At 40.2% G+C, this 22,710-nt stretch overlaps 2 protein-coding genes across 6 annotated transcripts; one reads left to right on the plus strand and one right to left on the minus strand.

Annotated features, from left to right (window-relative positions):
* The first annotated feature begins 785 nt into the window (after positions 1-785).
* epx (eosinophil peroxidase) lies at positions 786-10,051 on the plus strand. Its single transcript, XM_080874052.1, has 17 exons — positions 786-1,586; positions 1,679-1,769; positions 1,847-1,937; positions 2,062-2,237; positions 2,731-2,863; positions 2,952-3,081; positions 3,171-3,377; positions 4,899-5,265; positions 5,344-5,504; positions 5,586-5,844; positions 5,928-6,098; positions 7,912-8,149; positions 8,239-8,450; positions 8,525-8,689; positions 9,135-9,215; positions 9,319-9,415; positions 9,579-10,051. Exons 1-17 carry the CDS (start codon positions 1,569-1,571, stop codon positions 9,634-9,636), a joined length of 2,655 nt encoding a protein of 884 aa, XP_080730178.1. The 5' UTR covers positions 786-1,568; the 3' UTR covers positions 9,637-10,051.
* Positions 10,052-10,225: 174 nt separating this feature from the next.
* Positions 10,226-22,689, minus strand: rab3il1 (RAB3A interacting protein (rabin3)-like 1). Of its 5 annotated transcripts, XM_080874055.1 has the most exons (12): positions 22,554-22,689; positions 22,062-22,373; positions 17,414-17,582; positions 17,182-17,277; positions 16,458-16,535; positions 16,087-16,305; positions 13,569-13,697; positions 13,077-13,189; positions 12,865-12,888; positions 12,428-12,527; positions 11,848-11,914; positions 10,226-11,333 (listed from the first exon to the last, which is right to left on the minus strand). In XM_080874055.1, the coding sequence occupies exons 2-12, from the start codon at positions 22,265-22,267 to the stop codon at positions 11,248-11,250; spliced, it is 1,287 nt and encodes a 428-aa protein (XP_080730181.1). In that variant the 5' UTR covers positions 22,268-22,373; positions 22,554-22,689; the 3' UTR covers positions 10,226-11,247. The 5 variants fall into 5 exon arrangements, with proteins under 5 accessions (XP_080730181.1, XP_080730182.1, XP_080730185.1 ...); XM_080874056.1 differs by lacking the exon at positions 12,865-12,888 and having other exon boundaries at positions 10,227-11,333; XM_080874059.1 differs by lacking the exons at positions 22,062-22,373; positions 22,554-22,689 and adding an exon at positions 18,846-18,992 and having other exon boundaries at positions 10,229-11,333.
* Between the last annotated feature and the right edge of the window lie 21 nt (positions 22,690-22,710).

The following is a 22,710-nucleotide window of genomic DNA, read 5'->3' on the forward strand; positions in this document are numbered from 1 at the left end:
ATAATATAGATGTTATAACACCACGTCATTATTTTTTTTACTAAAACTGGTAGCAGCTTCTCCGATTACTCTCTCTCAGCAAGTGTGATGACCTTTATAAAAGCAGAAATTTTGTCTATTTGCAGGAGCATATGGGTGCACGTTAAAGATCACAGAGAAGGAGCGGTTGCTGTCATCAGTCTGGGGAGGCTTAGAAGGCAATATCTCCAAAAAGCTCATCATTCTGAATGTGAAAGATTATTTATCCATGGAAAACAATTAACATTCATGACATGTCAGCTGTCCTAGCAAACTGTCCCTAAGCTCAGTCCATGCTCAGAGAAACTGCACATTGCAGGCATTGAGTCAACCATGAACTCCTTTGTATACAAAATCTTGTGCTGTGACCTCAAGAGAGCAGAGCATAACTGAATGCCCACAAACCTCAAAGAACTGAAGCAACACTGTAACAAAGACTTGGCTCAATAATATGAAACTGATAGTTATATAGAAAATAAATAATAGTAATAATAATTACTTCAAGTTATTGATGCTAAAGGTGTTTTAGCATCAATAACATAGTTTTAAGACCTGCTAAGAACCAGGTGGCTTTTTTTTACTATCAGAAATGATCACCTGAAATAATCCACTTGACCAGAACTCATTATATACAAGTGAGGAAATGTGGGTCAACTGACACTTGATCTACCTGTATGCCAAATATTTGGTTGTACCTTTGTGGATACATCGACTCTTCTCTGGAGCACATGGAGTAGACGGTGGGTCAACAGAGATAATATTAATAACAGCGTAATGAAATGGGACTGGTGAATCATTTGATGATATCACACACCTGGAACATCAAAGGGGGGGAAAGCAAGCATACATTTGAGTTGTTAAGCCTCACAGTTGACAGAAACACTCTGAAATCTTTCTGCCTCATCCTTGTGCTCGGTTCATGGTCATTTCCCAGAATCCCCGCTTCCAGCTCACCCCACCTGTCTGTGTCACTGGCACAGGGACCATCAGATTGAAATGTTTGGCATGTGTTGAAGACACAGACACCCTTTTAATTTAAAAAAAAATCCCCAAATACTAAGCTTAGCTTCTCATTGTGAAGTCTAACTGCTTTTTTTAAACAAATCTGCCACTAAAGTAACTTTGACATCTAATATTTCAGCCGCCTCTTTGTTTGGTTGAGTGCTCTACTACAGCAAAGACTCTCTCTGCTCTGCTGAGGGATGGGTAGGATTATTTATTTGTAACGCTGATTTGACAGAGGCTTTTCATCGAGGGCGAGAGCACAGACGTAAATTTGATTTGAGAGGTTATTAGGTCGAGGCTGCGAGTCCTGCGTTTGATGTTGCCTTTCTGTCACCATGAAGGACAGATAAGGGGATTCTGCACATACCTGTTGGCCCTGCTCACAGTGTATACATAGCACCCTTGACACTTGGAGCCAAACACACACCTACACTTGCTTGCACTCAAGATGAGTCGGAGCGAACGCAGCGGTAAGATCCTCCGATTCCTTCTCTGAACCTGAAGCGATCCTTCTTTGCTCACACTGAAAAGTTTTCAGAATCACAATGACTACAGCACTTGTGGTGAGTTTCTGCTTTAATGTACAATTTAAAGTTTATGCAGAAATTTTGACCTTTTTTTTCAAGATTTGAAGGTTAATGTGGTTTCATTTCAGGTGTCTGCATCTCTTTTTCAACTGGTTGTTGTCCTGCTCTTAATCCCTGGTCATGCTTCACTGACCAAAGTGAAGCACGGCAACACCTCAGGTAGGATTTCTGATAATTTCTGAAAGGAGAAGGTGCTTTGGAGCCTTTCTAACTGCTCTGCTCTGTTATGGTCTCAGGAGTGGTGTATCTGGGATCTGCGTTTGTTGATGAGGCTCTTCAGAGGGCGATTGAGCTGACTGATGCTGCTTACACCCACACGAGTGAAAGGTAGAAATTCTTTATTCTGGTCTAAAATATATCTGAAAATATCTCAAACCAGGCTGACACATAGAAGAAAATAAATCATTTTACGTCTGCGAGGGACTGAATACACAGTTCTGAATGTTTCCAGGGTGAAGACGTCGCTGTCTGAAGGCGCTCTGAGACCCAGTGACCTGCTGGCTCAGTTCAAACAGATTGAAAGCACAACCAGGACCCAGATCCGGGCTGCTGAACTGCTGGACAACACAGTGGAGCTGATCAGAGAGATGGTCTACACTAACACCATGATGCAGCCCAACGCTTATGGTACTGAACAGCAGCAGAACACCATGTAAACCTGCGGGCCATTTAATCTGATGAATGATTAAACAAGCTTTATTCTACATCATATTTTTAGTTTGTTTCAGGATATAATATTACACAGCCAATTTATCTCTTCTATAACTCTTTGTTTTATGTGCTTTATTTAACCAAGTATGGGTGTTTTTGGTATTAAAAAATCTCTTGTTTAGGAGGACAGAAGATATTTTTACAATGATGACTACAAACAATACAGTTTACATATTGTGCCAGAAAATATTAGTCAGCATAAGTTGACTCATGGAGGCTACTGAAGCATAATCAAGCTCAGCAAAACCAAATTCCAGAAATAGATTTGGATCATTTGGATCATTTGAATCATTTGTATCTGCTTTTGACAGGAAAGGACACAACAATTGATCTGATCTTTCTCATATATATTTCTTTATGTTTCAGTGTTACTAACTTGGACCTTGTTGTGCTTACCGTGCTCCCTCAGAAATGCTGAGTGAAGAAGATACGGAGAATCTGCTGCATGTGACGGGCTGCTCCGCTGAGCTGCAGACGCCCAGCTGTCAGATAGACTGTCTCTCTGAGCGTTACAGATCCGTCACAGGCGAGTGCAACAACAGGTCAGAGCATGTATAAAATTCGACAGGCTGGCGCAACAGAGATCGTTGTTTTCAGGTAACCATCTCTCTGTGTTCTGCTGCTGTACAGACAACATCCGAGATGGGGGGCTGCTAATATCCCGTATTCCCGTTGGTTGGCTCCAGAGTATGAGGATGTGTGGGGGATGCCCAGAGGGTGGGAACCAAAACACACCTATCACAATGCCAGCCTGCCTCCAGTAAGAGTCCTGCAGCAGCTCTCAGTCGTCTTCTGTCCTGCCAGCTGCTGTAAGCCCATCACTCCTCCTCCTCATCTCGTATGTTCCAGGTGCGGCTGGTGTCACAGGAAGTGCTGTTCACTCACAATGACAACATCTCTGTGGACTCCACTCTGTCCCACTTGCTGGTGGATTGGGGTCAGTGGATAGACCACGATCTGGTGCTGACGCCTCAGAGTCCCAGTACGGCTGCCTTTAAGTCTGGAGCTGACTGCACCCACACCTGCAACCGAGACTCACCCTGCTTTCCCATCCAGGTGCATTTCACCAGCTCTCTTGGAAGGCTCTAATTTATTTTGTTTTTTTTATTATTTTCCTTCACATGCTAAATGCCAAACCCGTAACCTGCACAGTTTCTGTATATTTACTGTATAGCAGATTATCTCTTACCATTAGTACCAAACACAGGTTCGGTAACACTGTCAATGGTTTAAATAGAAAATATAAACCAGGAAATACTCTCTCATTACGCCCAATTAGAAGATTTCTCATTGGCTGTTGTACGTAAAGTTCTGTGAAAAGAAAGTTCACTTGAGTCTAAGGAGCTTGGAAAGAAAAGCGTCTGGACTTCTTTAAGTGGCTTGAAGACGTTTCACCTCTCATCTGAGAAGTTTTCTTTCCAAGCTCCTTAGACTACGATGACCTGGATACTGTGAACCTTCACAGTTCAGTTGACTGTTTTCATAGGAATTAAGAAGTTTAGGCAGTTTGAAGGTCTGGAGCATTCAGGTGTGTGCTAAGACAATGCTGCAATCTTGAGCAGACATTCAACCAAATTTACCCCAAGGTCAGAAAATGCAATGCTAAGAGAAATTGCCAAAAAAAAGAAAGAAAAAGATCTACATCTAAACCCTACAGCACTCAATTAGCATGTTAAGTGTTAAAGGTCATGACAGTACAATTACAAAAACACTGAAGAAGTATTTGGAAGGATTGCCAGGAGAAATCCTTTTCTGTCTAAAAAGAACATGGCAGCACGGCTCAGGTGTGCAAGGTTGCACAGAGTCATTTGGTACTGGGCGAGAGAATTTATGGTTTTCAGGGTGTTTATCATTAACTCAGTTTCCCTGGGTCTTTTACCGTGTGTTATGAATAAATCTTCTTTTTTTGTACCAGTACTGGTTTTATTTTGTCGTATTTATCCTCGACACCCTAAAGGCTGGACCGTGAAAATATTGTCCTACATAAACCAGTCCATGGCGCAAAAAAGGTTTGGGACCGCTGCACTAAATGACAAGCAAGGTGGTGGAGGGGTGATGATTTGGGCTTGTTTTGCAGCCACAGATCCTGGGCACCTTCCAGTCATTTTGTCAACTATGAATCTAGTCATGTATAAGGACAGCAATCCCATGAACACCAGTGACTGTCTGAAAAAGAAAGGAATGAAAGTGTTCAAATGAGCCAATCAAATCCAGACCTCAGCCTGACTGAAATTCTGTGGGAGGACCTTAGGAGAGCCGTGCAAATGCCTACAAACCTCAATGAACAGAAACAATCTTGAAACAAAGAGTGAGCCAGAATTCCTCCACCATGATGCGAGAGACTGATAAAGTTACCTCACGTTATTGCTGCTAAAGGTAGTTCTGAATCACGAGTAGACACATGTCTGATATTTTTTATTCTTTACTCCTGGAGGTGAAATTGTTTTAGAAATTTGAAATTGACAGCTGTTCCCAAAAAAGACTAGACTTGCATCATTTTTTTCCCTTATATTGTTGCTATGGAAAAGAATGTCCTTCCCTCATCTGCAGCAGTTTAAAGACAACTTTCTTTACTAGATCCCACCATCTGATCCTCGTAATGGGGTCCAGAGTTGCATGCCTTTCTTCCGCTCTGCTCCCAGCTGTGGTGCTGGAGTTCTGCCTCATCGTCAGCGGGAGCAGCTCAACGCCATCACCTCCTTTGTCGATGCCAGCATGGTGTACGGCAGCTCCACCAGCCTGGCTTCTGCTCTCAGAAACCAATCTTCTCCTCTGGGCTCAATGGCCATCAACTCCCAGCACTCAGATCACGAGCTCGCCTACATGCCCTTCCTACCTCGCCTCCAGGCTCACCTGGACCCCTGCGGCCCTCGCAACTCCACCACCTCAGGAACATCAGACAGGTCTGCTCACCGACAGAACACCACATCCTGCTTTCAAGCTGGTGAGTGGGCGAATGTTGTAAATTCTCCACCCACTGTAAGCTTCAGTGCAGCTGTTGCTCATGACTAATGCTTCACAGGTGATTCGAGAGCCAATGAACATCTGGGATTGATTGCACTGCACACGCTCTTCCTGAGAGAGCACAACCGACTGGTCAAAGAGCTGCACCTGCTAAACCTTCATTGGAGCCCAGACACCCTGTACCAGGAGGCCCGCAAGATCATAGGAGCCATTCATCAGGTATCTGCAGGATTATCTGATGAACAACATATCACATCTACCTGTTCTCATCCCTTTGACTGGTGTTCTAAATCCTTTAAGATCCTAACATGGGAGCACTACCTGCCACGGGTCCTTGGTGAGAATGCCATGTCTCATCTGATGCCTCCTTACAAGGGTTATGATCCTGACATGGATCCCAGCATTGCTAATGTTTTTGCAACTGCTGCATTTCGTTTTGCTCACGTCACCGTGCAACCAGTAGTGACCAGATTGGGGCCAGGATATAATGCTAACTCGCAGTATCCCTCTCTGCTGCTGCATCACTCACTGTTTGCCTCTTGGAGGGTTGTGCAGGAAGGTAATGAGCAATGTTGTTGTTTTACTCTGATTACATGTACTCAGCATTTCTATTTCTGTTTTAATTTCCTCCTGTTGTTTCAGGTGGTATAGACCCAGTGCTGCGTGGCCTCCTGCTGTCTCCAGCCAAGCTGCAGACTCCCGGTCAGATGATGGTGGAGGAGCTGACAGAGAGACTCTTTCAGGCACAGGGTGGGATGCCTCTGGACCTCGGAGCCCTTAATCTCCAGAGAGGCCGAGACCACGGCCTGCCCGGTATCAAGACTTGCAACCTCTCGCACCGATATCCCATCTGCTGTCTGTCCTATTGTTCTCTTTTCCAGCTCCATGTTTTCATTATTGAAGTCAGCTAGAGTAGCTTTGCACCAGTCACAGTTAAAAGTAATCCATATGTGCAGTATCTTATATTTATCCTTAATACAGTCTCTCACTTCCGCCTCTATCTGAAACAAGATGTTTTAGAACCTCCCCTTTTAAACAGACTTTCTTGTGATTGGCTGCCCCCCATATTAGAGGAGGGGCAGGTGGGTGGAGATTACTTGCACATACAGTGTCTTTATTTTTATTTTTAAACTTTGTCCATTTTTACTATCAGTATCCACTATTGTTACAGTATATAGGACATTGCAAAGTGCTTGAGCTACCCTTCATATTTTGGGAAATTGGAGACATATATAAACACACATTTGTTCAATTCTAACAGCCTTAAAAGTCAATATTTGGTATGACATCTACAGAGTGCAGCCTCTAAGCTTCTTGACAGTTACCCTTCAACTGAGGCAATTTCTGATGAAACTTTGTGGAAATCATCTTATTGATGACATCTTATCAGACTGTGTTATTGTTGCCATTTATGACATATACAACGAAAGAAATTGGAATAAATAAATAAATAAAATTCTCTCTCTCACACACACGCACACACACACACACACACACACACACACACACACACACACACACACACACACACACACACACACACACAGAATAGGTCTCTTTTAAATGATTTAAGAAAAATCAGGATCCACAATCCATAGTTACCAACACCTGCATTTACCTCTTTTAGTCTAATATTTTAAAAGAAATTACAGTAGCGTTAAGACCATAAAACCATGTACCAGCGGTTGTAGTTTTTCTGCAGCTACAGTATTCCTTCTATTATCACAGGGTTTCCATTCTGGGGAAATCTGCAAAGTAGAAACCATATGTTTATTATATTACTTTTGTATATTTTAAGCCATAGAAATCCTCCCCATGCTCTTATAAACCCTATTATAACTTTGTTATTCATTTTTTAGGCTAGATAATGCTTATTTTTACTGCAAAAATAAATTGCAATTTTAAAAATTAAAACACGCAGAAACTGTAATATAAATTTGCAGATAAATCGGAAATGTAGCGTGTCTGGAAAGGTAAAACACGATATGACATGGGAATACTGTATACTAATTCTTGTATTAAACTGTGTGTTTTCATATTCTAGCTGCAAAAAAAATGAGAGCACAGTTGATGTTATTGTAATGTAAGTCAACGTGCACAACATCACAGCATCATTAATAGTAGTTATACTTGTTTCCTTGAAAGTCTGCCATGAAAAGTGTGTGCTGACTCATGATGAACCAGTCCCAGATGTAGGAATGTGTTAATAACCCTGCCAGGTGGCCTGTAGTCCTCTAATAGTTATTTGTGTTGCTTGTTAATTAAGAGTTAAAACTGGCCCTCTGAAATTTCCCTCAGGGAGTGACTTCTCACAGAGCTAAACCAACTAGTTCCTAATGCACGTTATCACGTGATGCTAATGCAACAGTCACTGCACAAAAAAACCTTGAGAGAATCCAGCTATGCAACCTAATCTCACCTTATTTCATTTTTGTATATCTACACTTAAGTTTGAAGGTTCTAATTTCCCTCCTATTACATCTGCCTTCCTGAAATACTGATTTTACTTGGTAAAATCAGTATTTGGCTATGTTCACTTTCACATGAGCCCCATATATTTAATGCTTATCTCACTTTCTTCACTCCATCTTTAACCCGCAGTCTTCTGACTCATCTCCTCCATCAGGATACAGCTCCTGGCGAAAGTTCTGTGGCCTTTCTGTTCCCAACAACACACTGGACCTGGCTGAAATTCTGGGCAACTTCACTTTGGCTCACAAATTCCAACTCTTATACGGGACACCACACAACATCGACGTGTGGGTGGGTGCCATCTCTGAGCCAGCTCTGCCCGGAGGCCGAGTCGGACCGCTCCTGTCATGCCTGCTCGCGAGACAGTTCAGAGCGCTGAGAGACGGTGACAGGTGGGCCACAGCTAAAATTAAATTATTAAAAATATGATGCAAAAAAGTGAAATTCTAAAATATTCTAAAATATGTGCTTGTCTTTCAAGGTTTTGGTGGGAGAGGGAAGGAGTGTTCACCCGCGCTCAGAGGAAACATCTGCGTTCAGTCTCTTTATCCCGCATCATTTGTGACAACAGCCACGTCACACAAGTCCCTGCCGACCCGTTCTCACGCACCGAGACCTCGGAGGACATGTTGGCCTGTTCTGACCCCCTCATCCCTCACCTTGACATCAGCCCGTGGAAAGAGCAGGACTCGGGTGAGGCTGTGGAAAACAAGTTGTGTCGAGTATGAAGCTGGGATGGCCTTATTTTTTCACTGACTTTCTCACAGATCCCCGCTGCGGTCCAATACCCAGGATTCAATTTGGCTACTATCTCCTCTGTAACTCGGTGATCCTGTATCAGTGTCACTCTGGCTACAAGCTGCTGGGAGCTTCATCCATCAGTTGTGATCCAAACAGCCAGCAGTGGAGCCCAGCACCCCCATCGTGTCAGGGTACGAAAACTAAACTGTCTAGTCAAGCCCTGATGGCATGTGTTGTTCTTTTCTTTTAACGCCAGAGTTTAACATTATGTTTTTTGTTTAAGGAATTATAATTGTTAAAAAATAACTTTCATTTAAGCTCAAGAATGAATTTGAAATTCCAACTTCCAGGAAGAAATTTTAACCAGGAAAATTCTAAAATGAAAATTAAAAATACAATTCTCCAGAAAGGGCAATTTAACTAATTGCTGGAGTTTATTTTAAACACATTTTTAGCAGTTTAGTCAGGTATATTATCTACGTGAATTGTTTCAATATCTGGGCTGCAGCCCCCAGTGGACTGTGAAGGTACTGCGGCTGGGCCCTAGTCATTTATTTTTTTTAATAAATCATTCAGTAAACTTGTTTTTTAGTTAAAAATATACCATTAAATATGTCAGTTTGGCTGATTTTGCAGATATCGATGAATGTGAGGAAATGACTTCTTGTCCACAACACCTGGAGTGCCTGAACATACCAGGCTCCTTTGTGTGCTCAGGTTGGTTTCAGATCACTTTAAATATTTCCCAATGTGAATTTTAAACACCATTCAGCACGTACTAAACGTCTGTCACTTCTGAACACCTCTTCACATGACCCAGAGCCCTCCTCGCTATCGGCCGTCTCCATCGTCACCGCAGTGATAGTTGTGTTTGGAGGCGTGGTCGTGCTGGTGATGGGCATGTTCTGTTTTCGAAGGCGAGTCATCTGCATGCAGATTTCTCATTTTACACAAACACTGGTGGGCTAGTTTCAACAGACTGAATTGAATTGAAATGTAATGATTAACGGAGCTATACAAACATGTTCATACATCACTAAAAATATTTAACATTTCAATAACTGAATTTGTTTCTTGCAGATATCTCCCAAAGAGAGAAGCGCTGGTGACTGCTGGATGTTGCCAAGAGAAAAGTTAATCAATCCTTTGTAAGAGTTTGGTTGATTTTTGTTGTAATATTCCTGTGAAATTATCTAAATGTTTTTAAATGTTCTTATGTATTTAGTTGACTAGCTGCAGTTTTTTTCATCTTAATTTATAAGTATCACATCTGTGTTCAATAACAGTTCAGCTTATAAGAAATTCGTCTTGATTTCATCTTTTCTCCTCCCGTGCCCTTTGATAAACAGCAGGGCAAACTATTTATTAAGGTCTGCTGTAATCGGTACAAAGAGGTCATCAAAACAGCAGCTCAGAGAAGTCTTTCCAATCCGGAAACTCAAATCTTACTGGAATGTCGGCTTCATAAAGCCCCTCTGAGCTGGACACAGTCTCAGTATTTCCTCGGTATTCCTGCTTGAGAACCTGTTTGGCGTATGTAAGTGTTATGACCTTATTCTAACCCCAAATCTGTGCCCAGAGCAAACATCACCCCTGGGATATCTGGTTGCACTGGGTTGAAATTAATTGAAGTGATGAGTCTTTCCCGAGCAAACTTCCGGAGTCTCCCTCTCTTGATCGGATTTCTAATAATAAAAGAGACATGGTACAAAAGTGACAGCTGGTATACAATGCCTCGTGTTTAATGCAGCTTTTACACAGTTGATTATGAGTACACTGAGGTCAGGAACCTCAAAGCCCTGCATAAGGCTTAGAAGCAGTTATTGCACGTTCTGACACACTATACTTCATTGTTACCTTTAAAAGATTTCTGTTTTTTAAAAAAGTCAGTAACAATAAATCTATAATATGAGATACAACCTATATACACTATGGCTATTTTCTGCATTCATGCAAAGTCAATTATGGCTTTTACTTTATGTTCATACTGTTAACTACAGATGTGCAAAACTCAATCACATCTTAAAAGCTTTTTTCACCTGTCACTGTAAAGCTCTCCCTACTCTGAGCATGGGTGGGTAATAATTAACGATACATCTGATTTTTAGGTACAGGGCTAACGAGAAGCTGAAGGTGACTAAGTTAAGTCTTTGTACAAGGCAGAGCAGGAAGTGTACCAACAAAATTAAGGCCATGCTCAGAATGAAGGTCTGGGCTGTGGTGTCTGAGCTGATAACTGAAAGTACAAAGAAAACAAGCTGAATCATTGCTGTGTGGAAACAATAAAACTATTACACCACATATTTGTAATACTTGAGGTTAAGATTGTGCTCATTATTTTGCAGGCTAATGCCTGAATCAGGACACACAGTCTATTGTATAAAAATGAGAAATTTTGTATTCCGTGGGTGATTCAGTAAGAAGTTTCTCCACACTTTCTTGGGGACAACAGTTATTTTCCAGGAATGTGGTGCAACAGAAAAAACTTCTCCGACATGTCTGGGAATAATATCATCTTTTTTTTTTCTTTTTTCTTTTTTTTTAAAACATGGACTTTAATGTCATTCCTGGAGTGCTGGTTTGATTCTAATTGTTTTATTGCATTTCCAAAAGTGACAAACATGTTTTGCTTCCCTTGTTGGTGACCTTTGCTGCAGCACTGTTCAACCTGATCAAAGACATGTGCATTGCCACAGTTACCCAAGGCTGTAACTGCTATGCTCTCTTGTTGAGTGTTCCAGGTACCGTCCTAGCCCTGGTCAGTGAGGTAGAAACCTAATTTGGCCACATTCATCTCTCTACGAAGACGCATGATTTCCCAGAACATCTGCTCCGCTGAACATGGGAGGAACAAAAAAATTAGAAAGAAAGATGTTGATTGTTGGCAAAGTTAAGACTGAGTGGTAACAGAGCCATGCACCTGTAATTCAATTTTAAAGGAAGACACATTATTCTCTAAGTAATTCTATGTAGTGCATAACTTCATGTGTTTTCTGGGAAAGAAGAAATTATTAAATGATACATCATATAATAAAAAGGACAACTGATTATTAATAAAACATCAACATAATGATTATTAAATAAAGTTGATGTAAAAAGGCAAGATTAATCCATCACAACACGGATCGTGCCCCAAAAAAATACAGTGGAAGAAAGTTACCATGAAACTACCCACTACTTACTTACGCTGTACTTAAAAATACTACCTACTACCTACTTCCAGTACAATTTGTATCTTTCAGTAAAATAAGTTACTCACTACTTAAAATTCCTCATGCATTGCATAAAATGACTTGCATAATAATTACATTTGCTTAAACTATTTATTTCTGTGTCCCTGTTAACTTACCATCATGTCTCACCAGGCCCTGCTGGATGTAGCGGATATAAGTGAAAAAATTGCAGACAGCCGTGATCTAGAAAAGTGAATATGTGACAAGGTCACGACTCTACACAGTGGCTACGCAAACTTTTATAACACTGGCATGTCTTGGGATTTTGTATCATTCAAACATTATTACTATAACTGCAGAAAAGTAATGAATGATAATTAAACTTTGCAATTTGTACATATGAAGATGAAAATCACATTAAAGGCCTCTAATGAGAATAAAACAAAACATACAAAACACGAGAAAAAAAAATGATATACTATGAAAGCTACCCGCCTTGAGGCTTCAGCTAGACAGAAGATGTTAAGTTGTTGCGTGAGTGCATCATTTGCTGGGTGGAGTTAACTAATGCTAATATGGTGCAAAGCATGCTTAGGGCGAGGCACACAGAAACCAAACATTCCTTCAGAGAGAAAGACTGCCTGAGAGAAACAGCTGAGGTAGAAACAACATGTGTTTGCTTGAGTCAAACTGTTTGATAAGGGTGTGCAAACAAGACTACAGGTGTGCCTTGGACAGAAAGGAAGTGATATTTACCCGTGCTCGGCTGGAAGGTGAGATGTAATAGTAGCTCTCTTTGTCGCCAAGTTTAATGCGATGTTTGCAAAGCCGTGACAGGCCACTTAATGCACATTTTCTACAAGAGAAAACAACGTGTCAACAATTTATTGCAGCAACACGTAGATGCACAATCATCCGTTTTAGGACAGGATACAGCAAACATGAGCTTACGGGCCTTTCGTTCTTCAGCAGTAAAACATACTGAGAACACTTTACAAGTCGTTTGAGTGAAAGAAGTGCGCAGAGAGAAAGTTAGCCACAAAAGGAATGAAAGTGGGATCCCGTCTGGTTCATTAATTTACAGATTTGTTTATATCGTTCCACACATCTGTGTTGACAGTTTTTTATTTCATGCCACAGTTAGCAGAGTTAGTGAAAAGCTGAAAGGGTTATTAGCTCCCGAGAGGACTTACGTCTCTACTGCAGCCCTAAAGCCACTGGAAAAAACAAAAACAATTTTAGATCAGGCAGTGATTAGAAATGTGCCCACTGATTAAACCACTCTCAGTCATAATTGTAAAATAGACAAAAGGCTCTGATCATAAACCATCGATGGAAAAACCAAACCAACCAAATCAGAGCAGTGAGTGGTGAAACACGACAGGATGACAGTCGGGTAACTCACTTAGGACCTCCACACTCTACAGCTGAGGCTTTAACCATCGGTACTGCCGACATGGCGACAGGCTCAATGGTCAGAGAGTTGTTCTCCACTGCGCTCTGGACCAGGTGGGACAGCTGTGGAGAACAGGAATCAATAACTTTAACATAACTTCACATTAACCTCCGAAGACCCGAACTCTTCCACGGCATGCATTTTTTGGGTATATTGGGGCCAGATGAATGTAAAAACAAAGAATTGCCACATTTTTTTTACCTTATTTCTGTTTTTAAGAAAAAATAAGAGCCACATATGAGGATAATCGTTTAAAAATTTGATAAACAGTAGCAGTATAATGTCCTCATAAGTGGATATCAGGCCCTTGTAGAGCAAAATTGAGTATTTTGGTCTAAATAACCCAAAATGTGATGTCCACATATGTGGACGCCAGGTCCTAGGAGGTTAAAATACACACGAAGCAGCATGGTAGCTGTACAAAGAAGCAGTGAGTATGACCTCTGATCTCGTGAAGGAGAGGCAGGGCCCGATGTCTTCTCTGTAAATACGACTCAGGAAGGCGGAGGAGCGGTCCAGGCTCGGGTGTTCCTTCCACATCAAAAACTCAGCAAACAAAATGGAGTCCATCTGCAGAGAGAAAGCCAAACCTTCACTCAAACTGGACAAAACTGATTCTCTGACACACATCTAGATTAAAGACGTGTTTAATCCCCAAAAGACCGATGACTGACAATACATGATCCACTGTTGAACACACAAAAGTGTTTAAATACTAAAGATTAGAAAATCTTGTATTCAAAGAATTCGGGCTGTCAAAACATCAGAGTTTAAAAAGGAAATATCGTCAATATAAAGCCCATAAAATTCCACCACCTTATTTAGGATTTATATGATAGAAGACAAATGATCTCAGCAGACCTGAAGTGAAAATCCTTTTAAAATAATCAGGAAGTCTGGGAATACCAAAACAGACTGGACTGGAGCAAACCTTGAGCACGCTTTGGTCAATTCATATAGCTCATAATCTGGATTTAGAGAGTGTCTATGTTCTTCATACTTCAAACAAGGCAAGTCTCAACAAGAAGCCCATTTTAATAAAGCAGACAGCGCTGATAGGTCACCTGTGGGTTTAACAAGCAGTTAAAGAAAATTCAAAACACATCAGTCGATCCTTTAAGGTGAAAAATGTAGTGAAGGTCCACCATCGCTATGAATTAAGGGATGTAATCATCTCCTCTCCTTTCATATAAAGGATGGTCCGATGCATCCTCTGCTAAAGGATGTAATAAATGAAATACTGAAACACCTCATTTTGTCATCTGGAGAATTAAAACAGCTCTTAGTAATGCTGCTGTGCAGATAACTCCAGGTCAGGTCACTCAGTAACTGTCCCAGGCAAAACTGGCTGTTTGACAGCGCTCAGTCCAAGTTATGGAGTTTGTTGTAGGAAGGGATTCCCACAGTGTGAAAATTATGGAGTTTCATACTGAATTTGGCAGGAACACTTTCAGTGGCTGTAAGATCTACAGCGCCTCCTTCAATATTGAAAAAAAAAAATGTAATATTGAAAATTGTTTCTAGCTGAATGGACACTTTGAGCTCTTTAAGCTAAAAACTGCTCCAAACGGTTTGTTCATTTCCATTTTGACCATTTGTTTAACTTTAGCTTTCATTTTTTTAATGTTAGTTTTACTTTTTATTCTTTATTTTTATTCTTATCAATGGTGTTGTTGTTGGTAGTAGTAGTAGTATATGGGCGGTACTAGCAACAGGGAAGTAAAATAATCCAATGCATCATTATAACCACTTGACTGACAGTCATGTAGACATCCTCAATGTCAAACATCAGCAACAATGTCTCCTCAGGCTCATTGCATAGACAAATATCTCCAGAGAGACAAGATTTTGATTTTGGTTTTTGATTTCTTTAGCTTGTTTTCAAATGCACAATATCATTTCTGGTAGTTTTTAGTTCTCTAAAAACTTGTTTTAGTTCGTTATAATAACCTTTGTTCATAGTAAGACATAACACCAGTTATATGGACAGGATCTAGAGACAATATCTCCACAAATGACACATCACTTGCAGTTAAACATTAATCCATTATGATAGAAAAGTCAAACAATAATTTCAAACTCATAAAAAAATAAAAATAAAAAAAAACAACAGCTGCAAAACTGTGAGCCCGAAAGTTACAACCTTGGGTAATATGGATAAGAGACACCAGGGACAATTCGTTTTGGTAACCCTACCACACTTTAGCAATGAGCCAGAGGCACTGACATTACTGAACCAGCTCTACAAATTCTCAAAATTATGGCGACATAAAATGGTATCTTTTGTTTTTGTTGTAGTCATACTAGACAATCCAGTGAGTGTGTCATGCTTGGCAATTTTCAAAAATATCTATAATATCTCGATATTAGCCAACATATCAGTGATTATCTGTCAAGAACTGGGTATAAACTTTGTGTATCACGAATGTACGTTCAACACAGATACCTCCAGTAAGAAACAAACAGCTGCATCAAGAAGTCCCTGTTCACCTTACATACACGCTGACAAATTTCAATACAAACTACTGAAAGAAAAGCTCTCAGACCAGACTCACCACACTCTTGACTCAACAGATATCACAGTCTAGAATCACAGTCAAGATGCAGGTAAATTTGAAAGATTAGAGAAATGTAGGAAATGTAAAGGAATGCAGATTACCTGTCTGCCATCAGTGCCTATCCCCTCTATCTGTTTTTGCCATTGAGGGTCATAGGTCATACTGACAGACTGGCCAGGTATCAGACAGAAGATCAGAGAGAGAAGGGCAGGAGCAGCAGGCTGAGAGAGGAAGAGACCCCAGATAAAGACAAGAAGAACAAGTCGGAGAGGTTAGCAGAAAGAAGGGAAAAAAGGAAAGAGAATCTGGCTAAAAGTGATAAAAGTGACTGGAATAAAGTGGGACGCATATGGACGCATACCTGAAGTAGAGGAGAGACAACTGTAAAAATTTCAGTTTACCTCTCGGTCCTCTTTGGACACAGGCTGAATGGAAACTTCTTTTTTTGCAGGTGAGAGTGGAAATGCACCACTGGCACTCTTGTTCCGTATGTGCGATTTGTACGATCCCCTGGTACCTGAAGACTGCAGCTGTGGATGCAGCTGGCGATTTGGTGAAGAAGGTGTGGACGTCAACACCAGAGTCTTGAGTGCCGTCACTTCTGCTTGCAGAACATCAATCTGCAAGCCAGACACAAAAAAATGTAATATTGATCATTTGAGGCTATTTTATGACCTTCAACTATGTGAAAAAAAACTGTTCTGATTCAGGAAAGATTTCTGTTCTTCACTGTTTTAATTTTTTTTTTTTTTTTTAAAGAAACTTCACACACCTTCCCCTGAGCCTCCTTGAGCTGTTTCTCTGAAGCTGCTTGTTTCACATTAGCATCACGCACCATCTTGTGAGCCTCCTGTTGAAAAGTACCGGTAAATTGAGACTAATTAAAATTGTACGTTCAAAGCTCAGCAGCTAGACAAAGACAGTGACTGGCTGGTCAACACAGCAGAACATGTAAGGAAAAACATGACCTTCGTGGCATTAAAAAGCTACTTTTGGTAAGAAGTGTGCTGTCAATTTTGCGACTGAAAGGTATTTTCTGCAGCTTGTCTTACTGCATATGTTTAAGAGTGTAAGATTTTGAAATATACTTTATTTTCCATCAGAAATTATCTGCATGTTTTGAACCGCTAATCTGCGCTGCTCTTAACAGACTTCTGTTCACTATTAAATTGAGCTGGCTGCATCTTTATTTATATATTGATGCATTTTTAGTAGCTAAACCTCAGAGCTAATTTAGAACAAACTTGGTAAATCTTGCTCTTAACAAAGAGATGGACTCCTCCAGTGTCAGTGGGTCAAAATTTTTTCAAAGCAATTACAATGTTGCTTAAAAATCACATCAACCTGAAATTTTTATTTATATAAAGGAAGTGATGGTTCTGTAGAAATGCAAACTGCTGATTTAAGGACTTTTGTGGCATAGCACCAACCACCTTCTTCGTCACCAGCTGTCAGAATTACAGTGCACTCAGCAGAGAGCGATGATTACTGCTGACCTCAAACAGACTGGCTGTCAGCTCCTCTAGCTCCTGCTCCAGTTGATTCCTAACTTGCGACAGACGCTCGCACTCCTTGTCCTTTAGTTTCAGTTCCTGAGATGTGCAGGGGAAAGGGACACAACCACATTTAAAACAGAGAAGAACATTTGCATTGTCAGCGCCTTGTTTTCCTGGTCACACTATCTTTTGTTTCTCTGTGTGTGCGCAACCACAAAGTAGGTTACTATACCTTCTTTGCAGCATCCAGCTGTTCCCTGAGGATTTCGGACCCTTTTTCCCTGATTTCCAGGGAGGAGCTACGAAGCCGGGAGAGCTGGCCATGGCCTCGGATTGACGTGGGCCCGACCTGGCCTCCTCCCTCCATTCTGGTCTCTGGTTCTGGATCCAGATCTACCAACCTTCACAAGACCACAAAAAATAAATTGTGTAATAAAAATAAATAAATATATAAAAATAAAACCAATCCTGTACTTAACTACACCCTAATGAGGTTTACAATTTACTACTACTTCTACTAACAGGTCTCTAATGGCTGGTATGCCGTGTTTACAAAAATACAACCAGAGCATTTTCACATTTAAAACCCAGAGGTTTCCCCAATTTAAAAATATAAAAATAAAATGAAAAGTAGCTCGACAAAAAAAGGATCACAAAATCAAATGTTGGCCTTCAGCATTAGTATATTAATGCTTTTCAGGTAATAGTTTAGATCACAACCCTGGATCCTGACACAGTTGCCATTTAGGCTTTGCTAAGTGTACAATCTGATTACTTAACACATCATGTTGGTAGTAAGTGTGTAGATTTTACAGTAATTTAAAAGACTAAAATTAACACCAATGATAAATAAACTAAACATCTACAAGAAATAAAAAGTAAACTGAAACTAGAACCACTTTTTAAAACTACACTATAAAATGTAAACAAAAACTAAAACTGTAGAAAACCAAATAATACTTAAAAGAAAAAACACCAAACCATAACAACCTTAGAGCCAGTGTGATTACTTACAAAACCCTGAGATTCATTTCTACTTACTTTTACAGTGTCAACACAATCTAACAACAATAGCCTTCTTGGTTACAACAGTGCGCTCACTGCAAGACCCCGGGGTGGACCTCGCACCACAGCTTGGAAACCCCTGATACAGCATTAAAAATCCCGACATTTGAATTTAAAGGAAGCTTAAGTTACTTTTATCCCCAAGTTGCAGATAAATCGGTCCACAAAGCAGCTAAATAATTAGCAGACCTTGAGCTAACTAGCTAGTTAGCTTACATTTCCAACTTTTTTTCCTTTCTTTTTTTTTTTTTTTTTTTTTTTTTACCACGGAGAGGTCCCGCGTCAGTATCCGCCCTTACCCTCTCTGTCAGTGTCCGGGACAGCAGATAAATAAACCTCCCAGCCCGTCTGCGTATTTGTCAGCTGCTCCTCTCCAGTTTCCCTGAGCTGCTGCTGCTGTTAAGAAATATAGCATAAACCAAGCTAATGTCCGAGCGAGTTTCAGTGAAACTAATCCCAGTCGTTTTCAATCACAGCTGAGGAATGCGGACGCCTGCGCAGACGATCAACCGCCCAGCAGCAGCAGTTTCAGTCAGAAACAAGACGAAAATCAAGAGCAATGCCAGCTCTGGTTTGCACTTCCTAGAAATAACACTCACTCCTTTCTTCTCCTTTTTTTTTTGCCAAGACAGGAAAATGAGTGTATCTCCTTTTTCCTGCCTCCTCCTCCTTCTTCTTCTCTCTTCTTCGCTCTCACAAGTCACATGATGACATCCACCCGACTGCCCAACCGGCACGTCCTGTACGTGGACCAACAAGGTGTCACGGGTCTACCTGCTTAGGTGTATGCTTTTTGCGTGACCAGAGACAACCGATTACAGAGTCACTCTATGGAAAATCAGTGAGTCCCCCCTCTCTGATCCCCAAATATCAGCTGATAATTTTTATTTTACTTTATTTTGTAGTAACTTTATCATACTTAATGGAACCATACAAATAATTTTTCTTCACTGGGTAAAAGCCATTCAGGGCACAGAAATGAAGCAAGAGGCCTAAAATCCAGCTTTTGTAAGTGCAATGTAGCACAGAGTGACAGAGCCTTATGTACTTACCGTGTTTATATACTTTATATTAAGTGTTAAAATCTCTTACATTCAAGGATGATAAAACATAACGTGCGCTAGTTGCATTTATTTATTTTTTTGTAATCAAAATTAAAAATAGTAAGTTACTAAAAATTGTTTTTTCATTTAGTAGAACTTGATTTTTCCGATTGTGCAATACTAATTGTTTACCCACAAGTTATTTTTAGTACTGTGTACTGGCAATGAATAAGATGTCTTAACATAGTTATCTTTTTCTCTTTTTTTCAGTCCACATGTTTGCATACTTTTTTAAGTTCCTGGAACTAATTAGGTTGTACAGGGTACTCAGAATAAATAAGTTGCCCTAACTTAGTTATCTTAAGTAAGATTAGCTTTTTTGAGGCAACAAGTTTGCATACTTTTTTTAAGTTCTGGGAACTAATTTGATTTTACAGTGACCTGATTCCTGCTGTAATTAAATCAGAAGTTTGATCAAAAGATAGTCAAGAATCAATAAAGTTGAATAAAAATATAATTTTAATGTGTAAACCTTTAAGCCCTGTCTGTGAGGAAAGTGTAGCAGGCAGAAAGATAGAGAAATAGAAATGTTTTTGATTTTATTATGCATGAACAACCAGAAGAAGTCATTTTTAACTGTATTGCGATTGATTAAGCCTTCTTTTTTTACAAATTGGATTCACTGTTTTTGAGATTTGCTCTGCTCACTGCCACGATCTTGGATTGGGGGCAGTGAGGGCGTTCTCCCCTTAGCCATGCAGGATGGCTGAGGATTGTAAAACCAAAACTGAGAAAGTTTTTGATTTGAAGGTAAATATGTTAAATAAAAAAGTTAATTATGAACCAAAGTTAGTTTGCAGTCTTATCTGCAAACGTGCTGAACTTATTGTACCAAAAGGGTGGTGAGATTTTATCCCCTATGGTTGCCTCCAGGGTCCCTGAACTTTAATGTTCATCATGGTTTTATATTCATATGAAATATGGTTGAAGTTACAAATAATAATATCAGCGCCAATACTCTAAGTTTACATTTTTTTCTATTCTTGGATCTGTTTGATGTCACTAAGAGCCAATATTCTAATATGGTTATCTCAGCCCCACACCTTTTACTGTGAAATCAGAAGCCCCATCCACTTGCTCTTCAAACCTGGTCTGCCAAAATCACAGAGCGGGGATGTCAAACTTGTTTTATATTGTGGGCTGGACCAGTTAAACTATCCTTTCTTTAACTACACACGTAATCCCTGAGATATAGTAACATAGTGTTATGTGTTAACATATATATATATAATGTAAAATATCTACTTCAGGTTCTTCTATGAGATAAAGAAATGCTGTTGCATTAATTACAGACATCTGTCAGCATGACTCTTTTGGGTGTAAATTGTAAGAAATAAATGTGTAAAATTACAGAGTTCTGGTATCTCATTGCCCAGGCTGTCCTGTAAGTATATATTTTTTTATTTTACTGAGGGCCTATTATTACTATTACTATTAAACAAAAAAGAAATTTCTTAAGTAGTTTCTGGAAAAAACAGGAACTTTGCTGTCACTGAATTGTTTTACTTAATTACTTTGGTGTAGTATGAATGGCCATGGTGGAGGTCTTTATCATTTGGCAAAACTATAAAACTTACAGTTAAAAGTCTAGGATTATTCCTTCCTTCGCATTTTCTAAAGCCATCCAATTGGCCGGATTGGAGTCTTTAACTGGCCGATTCCGGCACCTGGGCCTTATTTTTGACACTCCTACTATAGATGGTGTAAGAGACCGATGTAGCTACTCAGCTGTTTATGAAGTCCTGAAACCGCACGTGATGAGCAAGGAGTGGATCTGACTTTAAAACCAAGAAGGAAGCCCACTTGTTGGGTAATGACATTTAATTGACGAGTCTTTAGCCAATGAGCATTCTTAGACAACCTCCTGACTCTAAGCCTAATCATTTCAATATGTCCTAAAAATACAGAGCAAGGTTTTTTGCAACCAGATGAGTCGCCTCCTGCTGGCCATTAAAAGGAATGCACAAATCAGTAGACGTAAGACCAGTGTGATAAGGGTGGGGATAAATCATGTCCAGGAACACTAATTAATAGATCACAATTTCACACAAGGCTGTGAGACTGTGTTGGTTTACATGAAGCAGCCAATCAGAAGAGAGGACAGGGAGCTACAATGGTTTCCTTCAGCGGATGAACTTGGCTACTCCAAGGTCCAGTTTTTCTTAAATTTTTTTAATCTCTGACATGTCCTGTCAGTGAATTTGTCAGTAGGAAAGAATTAGGAATACTGCTGACTGCAGGGTTTAAGATGCTAAAACTCGAAACGTTCTGTGCGGATTACATTTCAAGCATTTATCCTCCATCTCAGGCCAACACCGGCACGTTTTCCAACTTTTGCATGATCGCTGAACAGCAGAAGGATTTTTCATTTACAAAACATGCCTAAGAAAATACCAATCACTGTTGGAGTTACACTGAAACTAAACACAGACCTTTGTTTGCACTTTTGCATATCTGACTCGGTCACCTTGTTACAAGTGCACGCGCCCACAATCACAGACTTCACACTGAGCAGGACTTGTGACAAAGCAATGTGCTACTTTTAGATACATTTTACACCATGTGCAGAATTACACAACTATCTCTGGAGAATCTGGATAAAGGGAAGATAAATGTATACATGAATCTTTATACATAAGCAGCAACTGGCACGTGTTATGTTAAAAAATGTGTTTTATCAGTTTATCCAGTGCTCCAAGATTTAACACTTACTGTCCGACAACACAGCCTTCCTCCTCGATGACCTTGCTAGACTTGTGCCTGACAGTAGACACATTTTGTGTGCCAAAGAAGACTGCAGAGGAGTATACTGCAATCCCAGATATTCCCGCCTTGAGGACTTCATATCCCGGGCTCGATGAAGTTGAAGGTGGAGAAGAGGAAATCTGGACGCTGTGAATTCCCTCAAAAGCATCCATAAGTTATCTCTCAGGCTGTGCAGAGATTCATCAAATGCTGTTGGATAGCTCCTGGGATGATTTAGTTTGTGGAAGGATGACTCTGACGTGTGTGGGTATTAAGCACCTAAGATGCAGAAAACACAGAGTTACATACTGCAACTTAAAATCAGTGCAACTAACTTCAAGATCTTTTCCCCTTTCTGAATACCACATTTTCTTTTCTTTGCAGGCTGATTGTGCTCAGTCTGTTAAACTGCACTTGTGAGATGAATTAAGGAGAAAAAAATAGAGAGGATATACTCACCAGAAATATGTAAAACTGATTCACAGATGTTGCCAGTGCAGAAGAAAATCTGCCAAAAGCAGCAGAAACCAAACACCCTGCACTTCGCCCTGCTGTTGGTCCTTCTGGTTATACAGGAAGGGTTAATCACTAACACACTCTGACCAGTAGCGATTCA

This window comes from Rhamphochromis sp. 'chilingali' (genome assembly GCF_963969265.1).
Source record: "Rhamphochromis sp. 'chilingali' genome assembly, chromosome: 2".
Taxonomy (NCBI): Eukaryota; Metazoa; Chordata; class Actinopteri; order Cichliformes; family Cichlidae; genus Rhamphochromis; species Rhamphochromis sp. 'chilingali'.